Genomic DNA, 26,299 nt, shown 5'->3' with positions numbered 1-26,299 from the left:
TGAATTTGAGCTCAAATTATAGAAATATAGCATTCAGCAATGTTGTTCAAGTTCTATATTTTAAGGGTTACACAAACACAATGTTAATTGGGAAAAATCACCAAAATCAAGATAAAATCACATTCTGATTACACTGAACTGTTACTGTTCATTTTGAATCGTATTAATGTTAACACTCACATTACTGTAGCAGAAGAATGTTCCAGGTTGTGTCTACTGCAGCCATGTAGGGAGGGGAAGGTTAGCAGGAAACTAGAAGCTGTGTTTTGCAGATACTGAATGAATTCCTTGTTAATAACCCATATCATTAGGTTTATGCATTCTTTTTAATACCATTGTTCTAATACAGTTGATTTTTCATTGGATGCTATTGTTTCAGAATTACTCACCAGCTTTGGCTACTATCAATTCATTACACTCTGTAGTCCAGTATAGTGAAAAATAAACAGTGGCAGTTGTCCATCACCCATCGAGTCCAAATAAACAGGCTAAGATGCATGGATATACATACAGTAGATTCAGATTTTACTTGTTTGTCAGTCAAACAACATTGTGTGACCTGTGACAGCCTTTAAACATATGTCAGCAATCAGTTAATGTTATGTTCTGTCAATTAATTAGTACAAGTTATGTAATTCAAGAGCAGAAATTTATTTGATTCTTTTTTCCCCATGACACCTAGTAAACGTTCTATGATATGGAAAATGGTCTTTTAAACATTCAGCACAGTGGGCTCTGCTGTGTGGCTGATTTAAATATGCGCACATGTAAAGGTTTACTAATCTCCAGCTCAGGCTGAGTATACTACAGATGGATTTATCCGGTGGGAGACATGCACTTGTATGCTTGACAACATAATATACTGTTCAGCCTACTGCCCCTGTGCAGATGAGGAAAGGACAGAGACAGGCTTCTGAATGATAATTAGCTGTTGGACTGGCCGTGCTCAGCAGGTGTTCTTCGTGCCAGATCTTTCTGTCAGAGAGATGAATAGTGAGGACTGTAGGAAGACTTGTTTCTCTGACTGTCTTGTCTGTCTCTGCTCTCTAACAGCACTGCCCAAGCCACCCACTTCCCTCATTGTGACAGAAACCACAGCAACCAGTGTCACCCTGACCTGGGACTCTGGCAACCCGGAACCAGTGTCTTATTATGTGATCCAGTACCGTGCCAAACTGTCTGACAATGGCTTCCAGGAAGTAGATGGCGTAGCCACCACCCGATACAGCATCGGCGGCCTTAGCCCCTTTTCTGAATATGAGTTTCGTGTCATGGCTGTCAACAACGTTGGCCGGGGCCCCCCCAGTGGTATTGTGGACACCCGTACCAGTGAGCAAGCACCCTCATCGCCTCCTCTTCATGTCCAGGCACGCATGTTGAGTTCCAGCACCATGTTGGTCCAGTGGGAACCTCCAGAGGAGCCCAACGGCCAAATCCGAGGCTACAGGATCTACTACAGCTCCTTGCACGATGCTCCGCTCAGCGCTTGGCAGAAACACAACACAGATGACAGCCAGCTCACCACCATCTCAGGCCTGACCACAGATATCACTTATAGCCTGAGAGTGCTGGCCTTCACCTCTGTGGGAGACGGGCCTCCCTCTGATGTTCTGCAGATCAAGACCCAGCAGGGAGGTGAGAATCACGGCTGACATGTCTTTGCAAAGCCAATTTCTGAGGGTGTTACAGTCACATTGCATTTGAAGCAGTGCGCTACTGGGTCAGGTTTGTTCTGGATTGTGGCAACACGAGTTATGAAAAATTATTCAGATCATTCATGTCTAAATAAAAAAAAATAAAATTAGTAATTGGTGACTCTAAATTGCCTGCAGGTGTGAATGGCTGTTTGCCTCTATATATCAGCTTTGTCATAGAGTGGCGATCTGTCCAGACTTCTACCCCACTTCTCACCCAAGTGACAGCTGCAATTGCTCAATTACATATCCAACTGGCACAGGGCAACATTAACATTAATTTGGAATCATGTTTGTGTCCAGCTGATGACTGTAAGCGTGTTTTCACACCTAACCTGTTTGTCTGGTTAAAACAAACTGTTTGCCCAGTTAGAACAGTTTCTTTGGGTTGTTGAGAAAGTTGTCCACTGAACCCTGGTGCGGCCCAAACAACCAGACCAAGACTGAGATCCAGAGTTAGCTATCAAATCCATCAGCTGATCTGGAACTGTTCATTCATTCTGCTTCCTCTTGACAGTTACAGGACATTAAGTAACAGTTTCACTAAAATCCCCTGGTAGATGTATTTATGCTATACTGTTTGGTATACTAACTGCAAGTACAGTACACTATAACAAAGTATAGAAAATGAGACTGGTTTGTAAATGTACTTAGTTATGAATGTGCAGTACTTTTTACTACATTATTACATGAGCACTCAGTACTCATGGGTCTGACCACACCTTTTTGATCTCAACTACACAACTTTAAAGTTATGTGACTGTATTTTGCACAGTTGTGACATTTCTCCAGACTGCCTCTGTAATAGTTCCTGTTACAGTAGGTGTCTCCAGGACCACATTTTGCCATGATGACACACACACACACACACACACACACACACTCACAAGGTGAAAACGATACCAGCCCTGCTGTCATGACTGGTAACCAGCAGTATGTTATTATTATTTTTTTAATTAAGCTACACATGTACTAATGTTAAATATGTACATCTGCAAGAACTGATTGGTAGCAGCAGAACTGTTGGGGATACATTTAGTCACACTTTGTGACACATCATACATCACTTTATTTTGAAGAAGAACAGAGCTGTATTGTGAAACATTATACTGTCAAATGTTCACCAGCTGAGATGAACATGATGGGTAATTTATTGTGCAATGATAGTCAGGAAAATATACTGTGTGTGTGTGTGCAGGAGTGTGTGTGTAATATGAAGGTCTCACACACTTTATCCTCAAGGACAAAGTGGCTGACTGCACGAAGAGGAATAATAATAGTATTTCATTCACTGAGAGCCTGGTTTTCAGTGCTCTCAGCTTACTGTGCTTGGCTGGAAGAAACATGACATCACACAAGAGCTGCAATAGAAGATAAAGCCACCCAGAGTCAGTCGACCCATTTCTTTTATTTGTGGAATAGGGTTCAGAATCCTTCCAGGCTAACATAAATCATTGTGACTTACATGCATATAACAAAGTCTGCTAAGTTCTATCAGTCTGAGGTGGATAGGCTGGTTCTACATGTTGTGTTACTGAGCACATCACTGTGATTAAATCATGCATTTAAAATGTATGACTTTTTTGGATACTTGGATGCTGTGAAATAATTTCAACCCAACATTTGTCATATTATTACCTGCTCGACATGTAAATGAGCACTGATAATTATCAAACCTTTCACTTCACTTAACTGTCACCTCTCAGGACTGACAATTTGTTAGCATGCAATATTAATTTATACCCTCAAATTAAAAATGTGTGCACATATTACTTAGTAAGTACCCTTGATTGAATAGTTGTTGTGTGGTGTTGTGGCTGGTCCAATCAGATGGAAGGTAGCATCTATTAGCAGCCAGCTCTGAGCTGTGTTTTAGTACAGCAACACATTTCTGAATTAATCTCCTCAAATTCATAAATTTATACAAGTTTAATCTGGCCAATAAGACATCTGCCCAGGTGGAAGCTCAGCAACACTTCTCAAAATTTCTTTAGCTGATAAATGCTTCTAAATGCAGCCACTATCTTTGTCTGTTTTTTGTGCAAGTTGCAGTTATTTATGACAGAACTAGCTAACTAACTAAAAAAAAACTTAACCATATTACAGTGATGTTTTACATGTCTTGAATATATCTGATCTTTAGTCAGGTCAACCTACTATCATAATTGGATTTCTGCTCAGTAACTGAAGATGGTAGCAAGTATTAAACTTACACGTTTCAAACAACCTGCCAGCCAGAAAACAGTAGATGACATCACAGTCTGCCTGAAATAATGTTGTTTGGGGAAGCTGTGGCAGGCATTGTTAGTGTAACACACCTCAGTAAATTCCTGGCAGTCGTGAGTATGGGACACCTGTTAGTAAATCTGATTCTTAGTTTACTGACATCACCCTAGAGGTTTTTAAGTTGATGACATCCTTTATACTTCCTCAGCTTGGTTGCTGTTCTGAATATTGATGAGTATTGACTGCAGTATTTCACCTAATATGCAGCATCTCCATGTCCACACTCCACTTCTCCTCCAGACGCTTTGTATTTCCAACCCTGAATACATTCTTCACTGTCTGGTTCTCTCTCCCTCTCTAAATATCTTCATCTCTTTGTTTCTGCCTCCAGTTCCAGCTCAGCCGTCTGGTTTTGAGGCTGAGGCTGAGCTGGATTCACGCATCATGCTGTCATGGCTTTGGCCTGTTCAGGAACCCATCATTGGCTTTGAGCTGCTCTACTGGGAAGCCAACAATCCCACAGACAAGGTAAACGCCAGCTCCCCCACTGTGATAGTTTTATGGGATTGATTGTAATTCTGAATGTTAAGTGTATATTTATTTTTTGTGTTAATACATCTTAATTTGGTATACTGTAATGAGTATATACTTTAGTATATTTTGTATATATATATATATATGTGTGTGTGTGTGTGTGTGTGTGTGTGTGTGTGTGTGTGTGTGGTGTGTGTGTGTATCCCAGAGAAAAAATTAACTTGATTTATTCTGTTGGCTTTGAACTGAATTTTTGATGAAAGCCCAGATTGTAATTGTGTATCCCATAGTTGATATATTCTGTATAAATGATCATTTGTGTGTGTATTCATACATGTGAATAAATACCGTCATGGTCTGATGGTTTCCATCTCTCTGCAGCATCATGTCACCTTCGACCCAGCAGGCTCCTATGCAGTAGATGGTCTAAAGCCAGACACAGTCTACATGTTTTCCCTGGCAGCTCGATCTGACATGGGTTTAGGAGTCTTTACTCAGCCTATCGAGGCTAGGACCGCCCAGTCCAGTAAGTACTACATCCTTCTAATGTCATTTAGTTTTGGTCCAATCCATGTTTAATGTAACTTCAAGAGGAGTAAACATGAAGTCACAAGTGACAGGTAAGTCTTACATTGGACAGTGTTAGTGATGTCATCCTGCATCATCAGCACTACATGGACACCATGAAGGAAATCAGTTTCAGAAGGCTGATCAAGTGCATGCATGAGTGTTTGACCTGCCCCTCTCCTCTGCTCCCTCACCTGCCAGCAGTGCAGCTGCACTGCAGTGTATTATATTATCACAAGTTTGTGTATGTATTTTACAGTCATTATATGAGGAGATAATCACCGACTGTGTATTGAGGTTTGTAATCTCTCATTTTTTAACCTATATTTATTTATTTATTTTAGAACAATGGTGTTTAATCTCAGATAATTTCACCACTGCCAGGAATATAAATTTTGTGGAAAAATATTCATGCACATGTATTTGTTTGATTAATTTCTTTTTTCACAAGACAAAATTTGAGATGCTGTGTCTAAACATATCACAGAAGCCTTGAGAACACACATGAACACTGTGTAGAGAGTGAAATGTTGAGTGAAATGGTATGGCTCCAGCCTCTGAGTAGGAAGGTACAGTCTCTCAGTCTCAGTCTTTTTAGTCAGCCTGTAACACTGTGTAAGCATGTTTTCATTTCTAACTCAGCTCGAGGTGTTGACTTCAGTCCCACTTTAATGAACACAATGTGTTGTTTAATGAGGATCTGCTGAATTCATAAAGTGTGATACAAACACAATTTTTATAATAACTGCTCATCACTGAAGTGCATACAGTACATGTAATGGTGGATATTAGCTGATTTAGCTTATAGGAGATGGATTTAATAGCAGCAGGTTAGCACTGTGGAGATGATACATTCATGAATATACTATAATGACCAATAAATAAGCAAGCTCTAAAAAACACAGAATTATAGAATGCCACTATCACGGTCAGAGGTTGTCATTTGTCATTTGATTGGTTGTTGGATCTTACCTCAGTAAAAGCATGAGTAGGGAGACAGACACCTGACTCCCTATCTCTTTGATACAGATGGTGAGGAGATACGTAACTTATCATCTAGATGGGATATTCTGCCCTATACTCTTTTCAGCCATCTATCCATGACACATTCATCTGTGTTTGTCTGTCCAATGGGGGGTCTAGAACATTCCTGGTTCAGTCTCCTCTCTGCTGCCACGAAAGTAATGACAGGTGTTAAGTCCCTGCCTCCCAACCAGGAAGAACTACAGCACGTGATGTACACATCCAGAGCAGCTCAGTTTCACCTAGGCATGGGCCGATATGAATTCATGTCATCATTATTCTGGCCAAAATAATGATATTATCATAATAATGATTAAAATTTAAACTCTTAAAATGTCTCCAAACACACCGAAATCCTTTGACATTACATTTTGGTGAGAAACAAACATTTTTACTGCATCACAGATAGGACACATCTTTTTTAGTGAACATCATTTTTAGTGAAAAACAATCTAACAATCTTTAGGTAACTATAAATCATGCAAAAGGAAAATGAATAGAAATAGCAACTTTATACTTCATCTTACAATAGGCTACATCAGATGAGAAGATGGATTTTCTGTCAAATAAAATAAATTCTAACTGATTTGAACAGGCTGCTATTTGCTGTGGTCAAATTAATGTTAGCAGAGTTATAATGTTTACATAGGCTAATAATAACTGTAGTTAAATTCACTGCTGACTACAACCGCATCATAATGTAACAAACATTTACATAAAGGTCAACATTTGTATAACAGTAACGTTAATTAATTTTACCGGGAGTTCTCTGTTTTGGAATCATTTTGATTGAGATAACTGTGATCATAACATTGACGATTATTGTAGGGAATTATTTTAGGGAACTTGCCCTGTGTAACCCAGTGTAAAGTTTACAGTTACTATCTCCACTGTCATAAATGACTACAAATAGTTCCATCAATGGTTGCAGCCCATCCCAGAGATTACTACAGACTTACATTTCATACATACCTATATTTCAAAGAGAGGGGACTCCTGATGTCATGTAGGATTTCTTTATCCAGAGTGTGTAACATGACTCAACTGAGTGAAGGAGCAGAACCTTCTATTCTGACCCAGCCATTTGTGTGAGCTCAAATTATTTTAACACAGTAATACTACCAGCAGATGGGCTGTGTGGCTCACAGAACTGTGTAATTGCAAATCTCAAGTTTCAGTCTCACAAAATGTAATTACCAGTGTAGCATTAATTATTCTGAGACTTTTTTCCCTCATGTGCCAGTCATGCTTGATCCTGCTGAACATGCAGCTCAATTACAAAGTTCAAGCACCAAGACAACAACAAAAGAAAATATCATTCTGTCAGGCATAAAATCCATTGTTTCACCCAAGCCATGATTCATAGGAACACTAGTATTGCTTGATATGTATAGATATGTTCGGTTTTCTGCTGCCAGTAGCTGGTAATTTATTACCAGGCACTGGCCACTGCACATTTTGACAAATAGTCTAATAAAGGCTCTGAGTCGATACATATAGCATATTATGATGTAAGACCAAGCTAACACAAACAGACACGCAGGGAGACAACTTTTATCATGACTGTCATTTTCCTTCAAATGTCCTGATGTGTAGGACTTTGAATTCTGTTGTTTGATCAGTCTTCCCCTACTGACACTAATACTATTGAACACCTTTAATTCAGATCTTGACTGCATATCTAGCATTGGATCGCCGTCTCTCCAGCATACTGTGAGATATGGACTGTAATATTTATGACAACTCCCAGAAGGAATCTAAGCCCTCATTCAGCTACTTGTTTTACCTGTCAGGAGTGGAATCACTGAGCCAGCAGTCACACTGCAAACAAAAGAGTTTCAACTAAACACTTTGATTTCTACTCTTTCATCGCTCCTCTGGCAGCCAAACCCATCCTGTCAGGAATTTTGCTGACAGGTTTAAAGACCCTGACCACCACTTTCACCTCAGGCCATTTTTCCATCTATCTGTCCATCTCTGTCTTTGTGGTTCTGTTTATTTATAGCATTATATCTGGGTCTTGTCAGATTATATAATTAAATATGTTTGTTATATTATTTAATATTCCATGGTGAATCATAGAAAACCTATATGTTCTGAGAGGATTTAGATTGGAGTCAAAGCTCTAAGAGACACTCTGCTCCCCACCAACTCACTTGAGCCCTTAGAATTTAGTTGTGGTCTATATGACTGCAGAGAGTGGTTCAGAAGATTTGATATCATTCAGAGTGAATTTAATCATCTCCGATGTCCATTGCACATAAAAGTCCACAAATCTACTTTTGAAGGAATTGCAAGAGAGTCATTTCATTTTTAAAGTTTCTTTAGTATCAAAGTTATAATAATAGTTGTCTGTACGTCTACACATGCAAACAGTAGTTAATTCAACAGACTTTTAAGGGAATCAAGTTACCAAAATGACTCCTACTACTAACCTGCTAACACAAGTTATGTTAAAATCACCTGACCTCCCCTAAAGAAAAATATCCTGTCTGGATGGGGCTTAGGTCAAAAATCAGCCGCCAGTCAGATATAGACAGAGATGAATGTATGGCAACAAGAACCTCAAATTTTTGTCTGAATAAAGGACAAAAGCTTGAAGCTTGAAGTACAGGGGTATACCGTGTTTGACAGCATAACCCTGTTTCTATTTGCACCTTTGGTCAGCTTCAGTGCATCTCCCATCAATCTCTGACTCTTTGATCTATTGTATTGACATATCCATAGGGTCTCGTATGTGTGATGGAATTATGGCTGTGCTGCAGTGTCTGAGTGTACCTCTGCAGCAAGTGAGCAAAACTCCAACTCTGCCCAAAAAGTCACCCAGTGCCCGCTGTAATCTCTTCCACCTGCTCCACACTCAACTCAGCTGTTGGTTTTCCTGTTGTGTTGCTCTTGTGTATCATTATACATACATGTATTCATCTGTCATGTGCTTGTTTTATGTTTCAGTTGGTGAAATTTAACATTGTGTTATATGTCTGTGTCAGATTACTGTTGTTTCACAGACTTGTAGCTACATTGTTCAGTATCACCCTTGTTTTTACCTTTGTCTACCTTTGTGCCCTCTGGACTTTGACGATCATTTGCAGAAGAGGATGAAAACACCAGCTATCAATTTGTTGTTCAATGAAGTACGCTGTTACATATTAAATCCTAACAGTTCCAAACTAACAATTTTCAACCACTGGGAGAGAAAACAAATCTGAGCAGTCTGTCTTTAAACACCTTCTCTGGTTAAACTGTACAGATTTTCTCTGCAGTGAGGGATTACAACCAATACTTCAGTTTTACCTCCAAATAAAATGGGTTTAATAATCTGGAGAAACTGAGGGTTATAAAAATTGCATAAAACTACAGAGCTACAAAAATAATACTAAATGAATAGTGTAGTAAGTACAATTATCCTTTAAGGTTAGTGAAATATTGTGGTCTTGAAAATATTGTTTTTCAACATTCAATCAAGGCCATAACCTTTTACTAACCTCAACAAAGTGTTCTTGTCACCCAAACCTGTGGGATTTAGGATGTGAAGCCCAAGTCCTAAGCTTTGCACATGCAACCATCCACCTTGACCTAATATTCATCCACCTTGAATATTATCCTGTTTCTATCAAATCGTCGCTCAGCAGTTCAGAGGGTTAGCAGTTCTGTCCTCCATTATCCACCCTGTTTGACCATTACCCTCCCTCCTCCCCCTCCTATCAGCACCTTCAGCCCCTCCTCAGGAGGTACACTTGCTAAGCCTGACCTCCACCAGCATCAAGGTGAGTTGGGTGGCACCGCCCACAGACAGCCGCCACGGGGAGATTGTGCGCTACTCCCTAGCCTACCAAGCACTCACAGGGGAGGACATGGAGCGTCACCAGGTGTCAGGAATTGGTGCAGATGTCACCAGCTACGTGCTGGAGGACCTAGAGAAGTGGACGGAGTATATGGTGTGGGTGAGGGCTCACACTGATGTTGGGCCTGGCCCAGAAAGCCCTGCAGCCCGCATCAGAACCAAGGAAGATGGTATGTTGATGGTATCATGGTGAGCAGCCTGAGTCCCCCTTGAAATACTAACCCTCCAACACTCACTCTGCTCTTCTCCTGCTGTCCAATAGTCCAATAGCAAAGGTGCAAGTCACAACTTGGGACATGAGATTTTTGCTTGAATTAAGATTTAATTCATCACTAACATTGTTCTGAGTTCTGTTCTTAACTGAATAATTTAGTTTGTTTAAAATCAATTTTTCCTATTCTTCCTTTTCTAAACCTTTACCTGTTTTAACACTGAACTGTGACACTAAACATTTTAGTGTGGGATTTAAAAATATCTAACTTTGCTGAGTACTTGCAGTACAATAATGGACAATAATGCATGCTGCCAACCATTTGTTTCAAGTCAACAAAATTACAAGAAATTGCCATTCCAAGATATTGATCCTGAGGATATGTTGCATAGATGTAATACACAAGTTGTATGAGTTTTGAGGAAACTCTGCATTCTGGTGATTGGTGTAACCACATAGGGATTATAAATGATGGTTTTACTTGCCAAAATGTAACAATGAGTCTAACCATACTAAACTATAATATCCAGTTTTACTTCTTGCTATATTATCTTTTATAAGTCACAGCACAAGCTTGTGCTCATTTGGTGAGACTTTGGCTGCTACAGACCTCCTGCCTGCCTCTCACTGCCTGTCTTTTTCCCAGTGTGATGACATGGCTTCAGCCTGCTGGGCTGCTGGCTGCCAGGGCTAAGGTGTCTGGAGAATTTCCTGAGTGGCAACATGACATGCTCTTTCTCTGTCCTCAGTCAGAAAGTGGGTCTGAGGTTCCGGCTAAATGGCCACTATGATTCAGTCCAATGGGAGTCTCTGCCATTCGTAGCACAAATTCATTATTACTGTCGCTGTAGACAACTCAGAAGCAGAATGCAGCACAGTCCAGTGCTCACAGGTATAAGTCGGACAGCATTACACCAAATCCTTACAAGAGCATTCACCTTTTTCACTGAAAGCACAATTAGCTGTATCTGGAGCCACCAGAGAAAATCAAAGTATCAAAAGATAACTCCTGGACAATGTCATTGAGGCTTAGAAAGTATAACAGCATAGCCTGGAATCTGTCCTCTTTGTTAAAGCTTCACTGTTGGACCAGCTCAGTCCTTTTTATTGCTCCATCTCTGCCTTTGACATCTTCCTAACTCCTTCCTTCCAGTTACCTCTTAATACCTGGATCATTTTCCTTGCCTCATGCTCTAATGTTTTTTGAATTCTCTTTTCCTGTATGGTAAGTATGAGAAGAAAATGTTTTAAAAAGCAGCAAAATCCCAGAGTTCTCTTATTATAAAGGCAAATCAGAATAGTTTTTCCCTCCACATCCCAAAGCATTGTGGAGGTCAGTGGTGGGTAGATGGTCATGATCATTTCCTCTAACTCCAGTGACAAGGCAGTAAAGACTTCATTTTGAAAATACGCAAATTCTCATTCTTCCCAGTGTGAGACATTCAGATTTGTTCACCTCTGCCGCATCTCTGGCAATAGCACAAGTTAGCATAGATACGGTTGGTGAGTGCAGGTTTTGGTCTTTGTACAGACACAATGGTACCAAATCTGGCAATAAGACTTCAGGAACCTGTAAAATGGACCAACTAAAACCTAAAACTGGTCTTTAAATTTTTTTGTGTACAGATTAAACAAACAAGATAGCACAAGTTTCCTCTGCTTTAAGTCAAACTAGGCTAACCATATCCTCTCCGACTTTGTATACACAGACATGTTGTTATAGCACTTCTACATATAGTGGCATGAAATTGCTGAGCCTTAATCTGTTTTACCCAAACCTAAATATTTTATATTTTTTTCAAAAACTAACAAACTAGCAAACCTAGTTTCAGCTGCCTAATTTAATGTTACACATTATGTTTTACCAAAACTCAACAATGACCTTACCCTTGCTTGAATCAAAACATATGTCTCTCTCTCTCTCTATCTCTCTCTCTCTCTTTCTCTCTCTCTCTCTCTATATATATATATATATATATATATGTGTGTGTGTGTATACACACACACAAAAGTGCTGTTTTATGAGTTAAACCACGGAGGAGAGGAGACAAATCTAAATGGCCTTTGGAACACTGTTTCCTTCCTCACTCTAAACCACTAACTCTCTCCACCTGCTGTCCTTTTCTCTCCATCTCCACTCTTTCTTGCATCCTCTCTCACACTTTATTTGTGCACACCCACTGAATTTTAATCTTACTTTCTTTTCATCTCTTTCCATCTCTCTGCACCCCATTTGACTTTGAGCTCTCATTGCTAAGTGGATTTCTCCAGCATCTGTCCGTTCTCCACACAGAGTGTAGCAGCTTTTTCTGCCCATGAACCCACCCTCCATCTCACATCAGTGCCCAAACTACTGCACTACACATTCTCATTTTGCTCCTTAGCACCTGTAGTAGCTAACAGCACAGCTCTCAAGGCTGCTATCTCATAATTAATTTAATTTATTTACTTCAATATTAACTATATTAATTATAATGAAGTTGAGTCCTCTCTTTATTCAGTATTTTTTCCAACACTTCTATTAGTGTTGATAGTATGGTAATTTTCTGTAGCAGACTTCTGTCAGACCTCTTTGCCTCCATTTTTACACCGCTCATTACATCTCACAGCACCAGTACCCTGGTACCCCAGGACACAAACCAGACCCTCTGTCCTACCTGGACATTAGTCACTTCCTGTCTGACCTGCACCTCAATTCAACACATAACTGCTCTCACCACAGAGGAAGGCAGCAGAACGTGGAAAGAGACAGACAGGAGGAGGCAGGATGACACTCGTGGGACAGAGCATCAGGTTTTATGTTGCCGAGCCAGGGTGAAAGGACAAAATGAAATCTGTTGAAGAACAGAGCCCATCTTGTTTGTCTTGAGTTCAGTCTTTTAGTTGCGCAGATATATTCATGATTCTTACAGTCCTTACAAGCTGCTTTCTATCAGTGGGTGTGGGCCAGTCAATGACAGCACTAACCTTAGCTGGATCCATCCGGGGGCAACAAACCCCAGGAAGGCTACGTGTGGAATTTGCATTTCTCAGCTTTGATGAAGAGTTGGTGGGTAAGAAGCCACTGGAGGACTTGATGGATGTGTAGATAATGGGTCTTCTCATCTGGGAAGAAAATTAGGATATCATTGAGGTACACAAACTGATGCAGCATGTCACGTAGTACATGTAGTACACGTAGTACATGGGCTCCTCCTGGACAGGAGAAGGAGCTGTAGCTGAGGAAACAGGGTTGGAGAGGATCAAGTGTCAAGAAAGGATGGGGTGTTCTACTGTCAGCCACCAAGTTGCAGAACCCACTGGACTAGTCGGTCCATCTAGGTTCAGGACTGATAAAAATGCTGCAGAACGTACCGGTGAACAGGTCCAGGGAGTGGCAGATGGGCGAGTTGCATGCCTACTCCGCCGTGGCCCAAGCCTCAGCTTGCCCCAACAGGTGGGTAAGGATGTATCCTACCTTGGCTCGTTTGATGGGAAATGCAGCTGCCTTGTCTCAAAATGGAGATCACACTGGACCAGGAAGGCTCAACAGTTCTCTGAATCACTGGAGTATTGTCTGGACAGACAGGGGAAGAAAAGACTGCAGACACCGATGACAGGGGAGGTTTAACCACAGGGCGAGCCACAGGAGGCACACTAGGAAAACCACGGGGAAGAATCACAAAGAGTGAACTAGCACAGGCGTAAGGGAGTACACAGACTAAATGCCCTAGTAGAGGGGAGACAGTGAGACACAGGTGCAACACATTAGGATGGGACAGGTAATCACAGACAAAACAAATAAGGGCAGGAAGTGACTATGCAACAAGAGGACAAGGGTGAGTGACAACAAAACAAAATGGGAAATATAAAAACAGGAGGAACAAAAAAACATGAACTAGTGCATAGAGTTGGCAACTGGGTGATTTGGATCTGTTTCTTCTGAGACATTCCAAAATACTGCTCAGTCATTTCCCTGTTGCCCTGGCCAGCAAGCCAGTTGAGTGAGTTCAGTTTCCCTTCATGCATCGGGTCTTAAAGAAATCACTATGTTTAAGAACAAAGAAAAAAAAATAAGAAAAAGAAAAAAATGTGCTCACACATTTAACAGGCTTAATGTCGACATTATAACTCAGTGGGATTACACATCATATTGAAACAATTTGAACACCCAACATGTCAGGAGAAGATATGCTGGATAAAAGCTAAATTGAGAGACCTGATGAGATAGTTATAGACCTGGTGAAGTTACAAGGTAATGTGAAGGTTGTAAGCTATCTTTGGAGGTTATACACATCAAAGCTTGTCACATGAAGCCCCGGGAGGATGCTGGGAGCAGGGTTTAGAACTCTCACATTCTACTTTATATCAAGTATGAGCTTATGAAAATTCCTGTAGAATGCTTGGTCAGCTTCAGAGGATGTGTAAATGCATACAAATTTGACTTCAGTAAAAATGAGGAGATGAGGCTCTGCAAATATTAATGGAATTCAAGACAGACAAGGACAGGAAAGGAAATGTTAAAGGTTAAAACAGTCTGAATTAAGAGATTAAGACATGGAGAGAAAAGTGTTAAAGCAGCTCAAGTATCATCTAGCATGGCAGGCAAAGAAAAGCTCTGTAACTTGATGTCAGCATTATGCACTTTAGACTAATTAGAATCGTTTAACCTCATATAGCATCAGCAAACTTCCACGATCAAACTTCAAGCTTCAGAGGAAAAATGTCAATAAACTTCTGTGTTAACAGCGAAGTACAAAGCCACAGTCTGTATAGCGTGGAAGAAGAACAAAAGTAGCATGTGACAGACAACAGCAGAAGAAGCACATCTTTGAAGTCAGACTGCTGCCATGGATTGAAATAATTTGTAGTCACAAAGAAATATTAATAACTTCTTGATGTTCAGTGCTGCTTTAGACACTTTCACCTCATTACAGAGGTACCCCATTTACTCTTTACTACTTCAATTATCTTGGGCAAACCTGTCACCACACAAAAATATCAGTAATGGACGATTCTGCAAAACCTTGAATTATATTCACAGTTTTTTATGTCCAATACCAACATTCTTCACAGTTCTTGCTTTCTATCATATCTGCGTGATGTTGCATGGTTAAGGTTGGCAAAAGATTCTGATTACAGCAAATACACTATGGTTAAGGTACAGTTAAACACTAACACTTGGTTAAGGTTAAAGGATTATGAATGTTAGTTATGAATATTTTAAAAAACTGAACAATATTTGATATTGGCAATGAATATTGGCATTGGATGTTATTCTCATTATAGGGAAACTGTGTCTGACCTACTTGTTAACACACTGTTGTAGTTTGCTCTCTGAAATATGATTTAGGCTATTACATGTTTCAAAATGGACAGAAATCTTTACAAAATAAATTTTAAAAAAAAACCCAAGGGTGGGAAGATTCCATATCATGTTAAAATATAAACAAAACACTGAAATAAGTCATTTTTAAGTGTTCATCTCAGAGAGCAGAGTAGTCTGTATGAGAGGCTGCCATGAGCACATCTTCTGAGTCACTCTGAGTTGACAGATGTTTTCTAGCTCTCTTGGATTCAGTTGTGGATTTGAACCATAACTCAAATCTAAGGTTCATAACAATGTGAGATCATTAACATTTCAGCTAAGGCTGTAGATTAGCACCGATTTCTGTGTCCTGTCCTCTGTATCCCTGCCTGACATCCATTTTGTAATGGTCACATTGTCTGCACAAGTTTTCATGCTGTAGTTTGTAAGATTTCACTAAAGCTAACATTAACATAGTCGCAGATGAGAGATGTGTGATGCTTATGTTGACTCTGTGAGGCTTACATAGTCCATGTTGGTTTAAACTTGTAAGGCCTTCCTGGCTGACAGCATGAAGCCAGATCATGTATCGGTGGAATTCTCTGCAGCAGCTGTCAAATTCTGCTGCGGCCGCTAATCGACTCCTCTGTATCTCTCTCACTGTCCAGTATGTGCATCTGAATGCATTCACTTTCCTCTGCCTCACTCAGATTAAAGAAATCCACAACCTGGACAACCTCAGCATGCTGCTGCTTCATTTGCATTTATTCACATCTTTAAACACCACCCACTCCTAAGTGTGGAGAAAATATTACTGTACAGTTGATTATTTAAAAAATATTCTTTTTAAATTTACACTTTCCTCTGTTTTACACACACAGCTACAGTGATTGTGTGTTGGGCCTAGAGCTCACCCAAACCAGCTGGTCTACATCTCAGAGCTCTGCCTTAAACCCTCCTGTGGAGCTGCTGCTCAGGCTTTACCCTCTGTGTAGACACAGTTTTACACTTCATCACTTGTCAGAGGGCACCTCAAATTCTGATAGTGTTCTTTTCAACTGAAACTTCAGCTTCGTTCATTGTTCACACTTCAACTGCTTTCAGAGCATTCACTTTAACCGAAACTTCATGTCAGTGTTAACACTTAAGCTGCTGTCCTTACTAACACTTTAACTCACTACTAATCCCCTGTTTACACTTTGAACCCTCTCTGTGCTTCACCTTCTACTGAAACTTCTCCAACCCAGCTCATATTTCTAACATTCCATTTTTGCATTTTAAACATAAGCTGAAACTATATTCAGACAACTTAGTCTATTATTTATTTATTCGTTTATTTATTGAAATGCATAATGATTCTGGTATATCAGCTTTTGGACTGAAACTGCTGTGATTTTGCTCATGCTGGAGATAAAGAGAGGCTCTTCAAATCCTGTCCAAGCTTCCTGCCACTGAGACCTCCTCCTCCACAGTTTTTATAGCAAATTACTCTTGGACATCAGATTAAATATTACAGGAACATTCAACTGTCAGACATCTATAAATATTATAGATATACGTCATCTATAAATATTGACAGATACCAAATAAAGACTAATTAATTAGGACATCAGCTGTTAAAACTTTGCTCAGTAGCATTTCCAAAGCTGAAGACTTTAAGTGGAGGTTGTGTGCTGTGTTGTGTTGCAGTGCCTGGTGCTCCTCCCAGGAAGGTGGAGGTGGACGCTGTCAACTCCACTGCCCTCAGGGTGACCTGGAAGCCTCCCCTATCTGTGAAGCAACATGGCCAGATCAGAGGCTACCAGCTGGTCTACTCCAGGCTAGAGAATGGAGAGCCTCACGGCCAGCCTGTCATCGTGGACGTTTCCCTCCCTGAAGCCCAGGTACTGTCACACAGAGCTCAGTCCAGTGACACGTGATTTTTGTTCATCTAAATCAGTGAGTCACTGGGAAACACTTTCACTTGACATATGTCAACTTCAGGTACTTCTGGTAAATAATCACACAACAGGGACAAAATGCAGTAATTTCATAACTTTCATTATGGAAAGATGGCACATATCCCATCACTTTTCTCAATCAAAAATGTTCAGTTTTTATTCATGCCAGCTATGTGGATGCATAATGAATAGCCAGCAGAACTCCTTACATACAGCATGTGAACAAGTATGAATTAAACAAGAGCCGCTAACAGTTTGTGAATCAGTGCTTGTGCACTGTTGGACATTATAAAATTGCAAAATTCACTCTCTAATAACATTAAGTGATGAAAGTGATGAGAAAATGTGGATTCTCTGTTAGAAGCAGGGATGAGCAACCCTCACACAGGATGGTCATTAATTAGGGCTTCAACAGCAAAATAAGCCTGAAAATCCATTAATGATGCAGTGTGTGAAGAGAGCAAACACACCACTTTCACTCTTTTCTCTCTCACACACTCACACATAGTCAGTGGCATACATCTCATTGTGTCTCTGCTATTGTCATGTCTGAATAAGGCAGGAGCTATATAAATGTAAAAGACACCGGTGTCTGAATGCATCATTTTAACAGGCAGCAGTGACTGATGCAGTGATGATGTGTTCTTTTCCATAACATGCAACATTATCCCTCATAAAATATCAAGTCTCAGTGAAATCAGATGTTGATTTTAAGCAAAATTTACACCTTTATTTTTAACACCAATATCTAAGAGGGCATGACTAATTTTGTTTTTGGTTATATTGATATAACATGTAACAATAAATGTGACTTTATTGTGCCTCCAGAAGAGATAAATGTAGGGAAAAAAAGAATAAAACCCAAAGGACAAAACATTAGGGAACGTAAGGGAGAAGTAGGGCATCAGATATTGAAATGAATATCACTATATGTCCATAAAACAAGGGTTAATACCCATCAAAATAACCAGAGTAGAATGTTTTTAAGATGCCTCCAAAAGATGTCTTTCCTGTACAGCATGTGTCCCACAAACCTTATGTGTGCATATAATTTCTTGTCTTTCCCTGAAACAGAAAAGGGATGAAACAGATTAAAATGACTGTGTGTGGTCTGCTGTATCCTGATGAAAATGCATTTGTGATAAGATCCAAATGCTGTGGCATTTTTATGATAAGAATGCACATACAACACCATCAAAATAATTGCATTTCATGTTTGTTGCAGTTATATTTTTATTCCAGCCTACAGAGGTGGAAAACAGCCACAAATATGAAGATATGAACAATAATAATAAATAAATAAATAAAAACCTAGATAATCCTGCTTAGGAATGCAAGAGCAAGTGTGTGCATGTGTGTGTTTGTTTGAGATAGTGAAGCATTTGACATGTTATGAGAACAGTTCACCTCCAGTACCATAGATTTGTGTCTGTGGGTCTTATTCCTTCCACCAACTAAAAAAAATATACTTCATTCACCAAATAAAAAGGACTTTATCCTGTTAATAACTTGATGATGGTGAGGATTAACAGCAGCAATAATACTCAGCAGTAACTGAGTGTTTAAAATCTTTGTTATGGTAACACTTAGCATGGGGTGGGGTACAGCATTACAAGGAAATTGTGACACATTAGGTGCATTCAGATATTCAGTCTGCATCCTCTCACACATACTAAACAACTTCAAAAACATGCACACGTATTAAACGTCAGTTGATTCATTGCCAAGGGATGACAGGAAACTAATGGCTTGTAAATGCCAGTGGCCATTGAATATAAAGCGTGAGAATGTCAGTGTTGCAGGGATAAAAGAACCATTCTGAGCCGTAACACTGTCAAAAATGAAAAACATCACAAAATTAAACTAAACTAAACTAAATGTTTTGTTTAGATGTGAAGTGAGAGAAGCTATTTCAGGAAGATCTAGTTCCTGATGTAAACATTACATGTAGTTTCTTCATATATAAAATGATATGTCAGTCTTTGAACACACTTTGAACACCTCTACAGATTGGAATAGTCTGAGATGCTTGCAGTTGAATCATTGGTACAAAATATAACGACTCTGGTTAATTGACAAAAAGTTGATGGTAGCATGTTGAGAAAAAAACACTGATGCAGAAGTTAACTTCCACTCCTGAGGTGTACTTAGGCAAGAAATATCCAGTCACAGAATTTCAGAATCTGAAAGCTCAAGATTATGGTGTTGTTTAGAAAACTGAAAACACTATCTGTTGTTTAAACCTTTATTATTATTATTCTTGTTATTATTTTGTTTTGTCAGTTTTTGATTAATTCAACAACCATGGCACAGTGTTTGTTTACTACTGCAATAACAAAGTGTTCTGAGCTCACAAATCACAGCTGGGGCTCATGGGCATTGTGGCGTTTAAATCTGTCCACTGACATGACAAACAAACCCTGATTTCTCAGAAAGAAAGCTGAAATAATTAAAACTGGTGGTCATGAAAAACCCCATCTAATTGTTTTATTACCCAGGAATGTAGTGTGTTTCTGTTAGTTCACATGAGGATGTTGTTGAAAGACACATTTTAAATGGGAATTCATATCAACATCCAAGTCATATTACAACTAGGAAAATTTTCTCTTTTTTTTCTTTCTGAAAAAAGTTTTTTTCAAAAAGCTCCAATATATCCAACTTGGCACTTAATAATACAGAATTGCCTGGATAATGAATTACACTACATTATATGTTACATTATATAAAAATAATAAAGTTGAAACAACAACAAAAAAGACTGGGTGGTGGGTCTTGGTTGGCTGTGCTGGGGACATGGCAGTGACTGTGTCGTAACATCACAAAGTTACAGAAGTGCTTAGAGATACGGTTTCTGAATATGATCTGTATGCATTTCTCCATAGATTGAGGGGTTTGGTACTTCCCAGTATTTATATAGCTCCTAGCTCTGCTTTATAATCAGAAAAGACATGGAGATCGCACTGTCTGTGATATGGGACCTTTAGTTCAAGGTCTAACTTTTTCCTGGTATGAACACCTTTTATCATGTTACAGCATGTTTTTCTCACTCAGGGGAAGCTCAGATGTTTTGTAAGTGATGATTGTTTGATTCATGTAGAAATGAGATTGGGACCAGTTAATGAGTAGGCATGAGCAGCATGGCTTATGGGAGCAACATCTACAAAATTTCATCACAGGATATCCAAGAAAGCAGACTGCTTGTACTACAGGAAATTAAATCTTTGCACCAAAGATGAAGACAGGGTTAAAGGAGAAAAAACAATGTCAGTGTCAACAATGTTAGCGACAGTAAGAGTCAGCATACTGAAGCAGAAGTAGAAGAGTATTTAACAGTGAGGTGGTGGTCGAACTCCTCTCCTCTCAGCTTGTTTTGTTCTCCAGGAGGAGCGTTTCAGCTGGTTTCCTTTATATGCAGCATTCCTGTCTTATCTGTGCAAGGCAGGAGGCCTGATAAGGGGCCCACATCTCACAGCCCATCTACAACTTCTCTCTCTTAACACACACAGACCCCCTTACACACTTCACTGCCGAGGGGACTTTTCTTTAAGGACCTGTCTTCAAGCCTCATCTGTGATAAGTTTAGCCTCTCTCCTGGTGTAAGTGATGCTGATGGGAGTCAACACACAGTCTGTGACGTAACTCCACAGACAAAGTTCTCTGCAATGCACACACAACAACACACCATACACTCCAGAGGTATACCTCACTCTGACCCATCCATTAACTGAGCTGGAAAATTAAGTACTTTTTGTTTTGTGCTTCCCAAGCTATTCGACCATCTGATGTGCAGCTCTGATGGGACACTTTCTGGTTATACTTTGTGACATGCTTTTTGTATTAACATCACGCAGTCTTCGTGATGAATGGATACAGTCTTTGTTGTGCTAATGAGTTATTTCATAAGGAGGCTCAGATCCCAGTGCCAACAGAACCAGTTGTAACCTGTTGTGGCCAGCCATGTTTATAGCCCAGTGTCCCAGTCAGGGTGATGGACACCAGCTTTCAGCTCCACTGATGAGCTTCTGAAGTCCGTCACCATTCCCTCAGCTTCAGTATGATGTCACTGAAGCAAAGACCAAAAAGCAGTATTTTTGAAAGTCGCTGAGCTGAGCTGTGAGTGCTGAGCTGTGTGTTGTCTCCAGTGAAGCTGCCTGAAAATCCCTCAGTTGTTTCACTGAGTCTTGGCTTGCCAACAGTCAATACAGATTACTGCTTTTTTGTCACAAAAAGACCTTGATGACAAAATAAATTCAGTCATGCCAAATTATGGGAGCTTACAGGCAGGGAGCAAAGCTTTAATTGGCCACTCATTCCCAGTCTTGGCTTTCTGATACCGCCGCTGTTTGCTTTAGACTTGACTCCTTCTATCTCTATTGCTTTTCTGCTGGCAAGCTCATGGGTTTTCAGATCTCAGTGTGGCATATTTTTGGATGGCTGAAGAATGCTTGAAGGAGCCTCATATCCCCCTCAGCACTGATGGCTGTGAAGCGTGAGCATCACCTGATCTGATAAGATATGGCAGCCTCACTGTGGCTCATCTCTGTTTGTTGTCGCCCAGAAAAAAACAAACCCAGCCAATGGAAAAGCACTGAGGGGAGGTGCCAGAGACAATGTCTTCATTGTCTGTCTTTTTTGATCACATGAAGTAGCAGCACCAGAGTTTTGACATGAGCCTTAGCGATTCATCAAAATGTACGCTCGCTGATCACCTTATTAGGAACACATAAGCAGGATAAGGCCTCCCTTTGCCATAATTATCTGCGGCATGGACACCACAAGGTGTCTTAAACATTACTTTGAGTTTGTGATCCACGTTGACATGAGTCAGCTGCACACTCAAATTGCCAATTTCCTGTTCTACCTCAAAGGTGTTCTGTTGGATTCAGATCTGTGACTGGAGACGGCGAGGCACAGTGGTGTAGTAGTTAGCACTGTCACCTCACTGGTTCCAGGTTCAAACCCCAGGACTTTTCATTGTGGATGCAGGTTAACTGGTGACTCTAAATTGCCTGTAGGTGTGAATGTGAAGGTGAATGGTTGTTTGTCTCTATATGTCAGCCCTGTGATAGAATGTGATCTTATCCAATGGCAGCTGAGATTCGCTCTGGCCCCCTGCAATTCTTAAAGGATTAGCAGTATAGATAATGGATGGATGACTATCAGAAGCCACACAAGTCAAACCAGTTTGAGACTGCCACGAAAACACTCCCCACACTATCACACCACCAGCAGCAGCCTGGACTGTTGACACAAGGGACGTGAGGTCCATGACCCTCTGCCTCAGCAGAAATCCAGATTCAGATCCAGTTTTGGTGACCCTGTGTCCACAAACAACAGTCTCTGGTGTGGAATTCCTGTGTTTTGTTGACTAATTACAGACTTTGTAATTTGGGAGTGATAGAGCTGATCTGTTGTGTACAATAAAAACACTCAAATTGATTTATGTGAATTAATAAATAGTATTAGTATTTTTACATGTCATTACTACATCGTGATGGTGAACAGCCTAGGATTTGTTGTGAACCGCCTCTTAGAATCTGAAACAAGTTGTATTCACCATTCCCATCAGTCATCAGTTCTCTTTTCCTGCCTCATGTTGGTCTGTGTTGCTGTTGGTGCAAAACAGAAAAAACAGGTAAGGAAAAGTGAGAGGACAGTTAAGTAATAATACATGATAAGATTAAATTTTAATGACCCTGTAGGCAATTGGCAAGGGAATGTACCTTTCACTAATGATTCTCCCTTTTAATGGTTGCATATCTGGATTTTTTCAGCTGTACTGGGTGGTTAGATCCTGCTCTGAACAGCTCCCCATATCCTCCAGCCACCATTCAGCAACTTAATGGCTGCTTCATTTAGACAGTTAAAAAGTGAGCACCATTAAAACTACTGAATACACTGTCATACTGATAATTACTCAGAACAGTTTGATGAGAGTGACAGCCTTTGGTTACGTGAAAATAGCACCAACTGGAATGGACAGTTGAATTGACACCAAACCTTCTTCAGCAGTAATTGCAAACATTGTAATTATCCTTGACTCATCACCTTGAACAGGTTGACAGCCATCATGGCAGGGAAGAAAAACCTATGTCAGGAATGGAGCAAAGAGCAAGGCTAATCTTTATATGAGCATAAGAAAAAAAGATGCCAGTGTGAAGGAATGGGAATCAGAGTCAGTAACACTAAGTGGGTGTTGTTGTTCACTAGAGGGTGCAAACAAGATACTGTGCCAGCTGATGGACTTCAAGCATCTTGCTGGCTTGTTTACAAGTTAGGGTAAGATGAAGCATGAGACTGACAAGTTGATAGATATGTACCACCTCATATACATATATACTGTATGTAGATGCCACTTTGGTCCATTGCTGCAATACATTGACCATCATTGAGAAAAGAGAATCAGCAAATAGAAAACAAACTGACAGTCAGCCTGCTTTCTAAATTTCTATAGCGGTGAAAAACACAGATATACTTCAAGACAGGCAGTTACAGATACAGTACATGAGATAGAATAGAATAACCTTTATTGATTGCCAGAGGGGAAATTCAGGTGTTAACAGCTGTAATTTATATGACATGTTAAAAAATGGTTTAAAAAGTAGTAGTGTGAATAGTATGGAGTAAGTGTAACATAGTATTAAGTGAGATGTAGCAGTAGTACAACAATATACAGTATGGTGCAGCGTTATGACCTATTATTATTATTGGGTGGCATGGTGGTGCAGTGGTGCACTGTTGCCTCAGTAAAAAAGTTCTGGGTTCAAATATGAGTAAGACACTATAAGACACTGGTGATCTGTCCAGAATGTGCTCCCATCCCCCACACAATGGCAGCTGGGATAGGCTCCAGCCCCCCTGCAACCCTTAAGGGTGGTGTTGATAATGGATGAATGGATGTTATTATTATTATTAGCCTATAAATATATAGAGGTGTAGTATAAGTATATTATGATATTAATATACCACTACTACAACTAATTGTTGTTATGAATAAATGATGAATAAATAAAAAATTGTGAGTAGTGAATAGTATGACATAAGATAAAGATATAAAATGTTATGTTTGTTTGTGTCAGATCAAACTACTGCATATGCTTTGGTCATTTGCTACTGTCATCAAACCATCATCATCCTAATGAAAAAAGAATCTACTGATCCTGTAAGTCTGATCCTGTCTGGCAGAAAAGAAACATGTAGAGTTACTTTTTCCCTTTGTCCGTGTTCAAGTAAACTATGTCAGGTTAGGCTTACTATCTTGGAGTTTCCCTCTAAACAAAGTGTGATAGGGAGTAAAGCAGTGAGGCCAGTCATCATGAGTTCAGAGGAATCCATCCTCCTAATGTACAAGTACACTGACAGAGACAGCAATACATCATGGCGTAAAGCCCAGCAATGCATTAGTTACTATATGAAAGAATGATGGCTACTCAACTCTGAGTCCACTTTTAGTATCCCTGCTGCTTTATATAATGGAAGTTTTCTTGATTTAGAGCACGAGCTGCACTTTGGTTAGGAAATAGAGCAGATTTTCACCTCACTGTTAACAGCTTACGCTGTTTATGATAACAGCTTTTATTTATTTCCTCTAAAATGCTGAAGAAAAGAAGTCCTTTGTCTTTTCTTTTACTTCTGGTTAGTCAGCAAGGTCATGGAGCAGAATATAAATGCCTGTGCCTCTGAATCACTGCTGTTAAAGCAGCTGCCCATGTGCTGGGAGAAACACAGGCTGACTAATGTACTTTGCCTTTCATCAGTAAAGCAACTCTTTAATAACAATAAGGCGTCCCCCTGAAGTAAGTAGTAATTGTCTTTTTGTTTTGTTTTTTTAAATTATTTCTACTATACTTTTCCTTATTTTCTGTAATGGTATAATGTCAGATGTTCATATTAAACATTGCCAAAGTTTAAAATTATTAAGTAAACATATGTAAAAGTGAGATATCACACTGCTCTGAATTCTCAGTTTTTTTTAGTGTATTCATTTATATAATTTTATATGTACAGTACATATATAATACACAGTCATCCACTCCAATCACAACTTGTTCTCCCAAAACACAGTATTGTAGGCTTTAGCATACAAACAACCAATGTTGCAGGTTTACTACACAATCATTTAGCGACAGCAGAATAACATTTTACTGGCAACATAGTAAAGAAAATAAGATTGTATATGGATTGTGACTGAAAGACCAAATGACTAACCAAGCAAGCTACATGCACTTATAAGTTTGCAGCAACAGCACTGGAAACCAAAACGTAACATAACTGCACTGGTAAAAAAAAGTACTTCTTTGACCTTTGACCTTTTGACTTTGATTGATCTCTCCCTCTTTCTGTTTCCCTGTACACACACACACACACACACACACACACACACACACACAATTTTCTAAATACACACATTCATACCACAATTTAACATCAATACTAACACACCCAGACCATTTTAGTTGTAATCATGTTGTCTGTTACCAAGCAATAGTCAGAAATGCAACAGAGGAAGGCCTCAGTGAAACAGCATATAATGGAGCCCACAGCCATATAGTGCAAAATATAAAAAAATCATATAATGGATAATTGAAAAAAATAAAAATAAATTCAAGCCAAAAGCTTAAATTGAAAAGGTAGTCATATGTAAAAATTTTTATGCTAAAAATTAGAGCAGGATCAAAGTTCAGGTTCAATTTTAAAATTTGATAGAAAAACTGAAATCCTTGCAAAATTTTGTCCCACTTCCATTAACAGAGGCAAAATCATTGAGTATTTTCAATTGAAAAATGCAAAAAATGTACTGAGGGATGCACAGGGGTTAATGAAATCTGTTTAGATCATATGATATGAATCATCAAATGTAGTTTTTTCAAAACTAAGCTAACTGCTGTGGCCACACTCCAAGCAGAAATGGCTATATTTCAGCAAAATGTAACCAATAAAATGTTGCCATTGTTAGTATCATACTTCTACTTA

The 26,299-nt window shown here is 39.5% G+C and overlaps 1 protein-coding gene across 16 annotated transcripts in view; it reads left to right on the top strand.

The window, feature by feature from the left end:
- The window catches only part of ptprfa (protein tyrosine phosphatase receptor type Fa), a 344,522-nt gene that overhangs the window by 239,377 nt on the left and 78,846 nt on the right, over positions 1-26,299 (top strand). For 11 of the 16 annotated variants that reach the window (XM_051077194.1, XM_051077198.1, XM_018696330.2 and 8 more), the window contains 5 exons: positions 1,054-1,635; positions 4,312-4,448; positions 4,836-4,980; positions 9,753-10,058; positions 17,076-17,269. In XM_051077194.1, coding sequence (XP_050933151.1) covers positions 1,054-1,635; positions 4,312-4,448; positions 4,836-4,980; positions 9,753-10,058; positions 17,076-17,269 — 1,364 coding nt within the window. The remainder of the gene's footprint in view (positions 1-1,053; positions 1,636-4,311; positions 4,449-4,835; positions 4,981-9,752; positions 10,059-17,075; positions 17,270-26,299) is intronic. The other 5 variants (XM_051077207.1, XM_051077206.1, XM_018696340.2 and 2 more) reach the window with 1 other exon arrangement.

This window comes from Lates calcarifer, linkage group LG17 (assembly GCF_001640805.2).
Source record: "Lates calcarifer isolate ASB-BC8 linkage group LG17, TLL_Latcal_v3, whole genome shotgun sequence".
NCBI lineage: Eukaryota > Metazoa > Chordata > Actinopteri > Centropomidae > Lates > Lates calcarifer.
The sequence above is the reverse complement of the archived record's forward strand: the minus strand, read 5'-3'. Positions and strand labels throughout refer to the sequence as shown.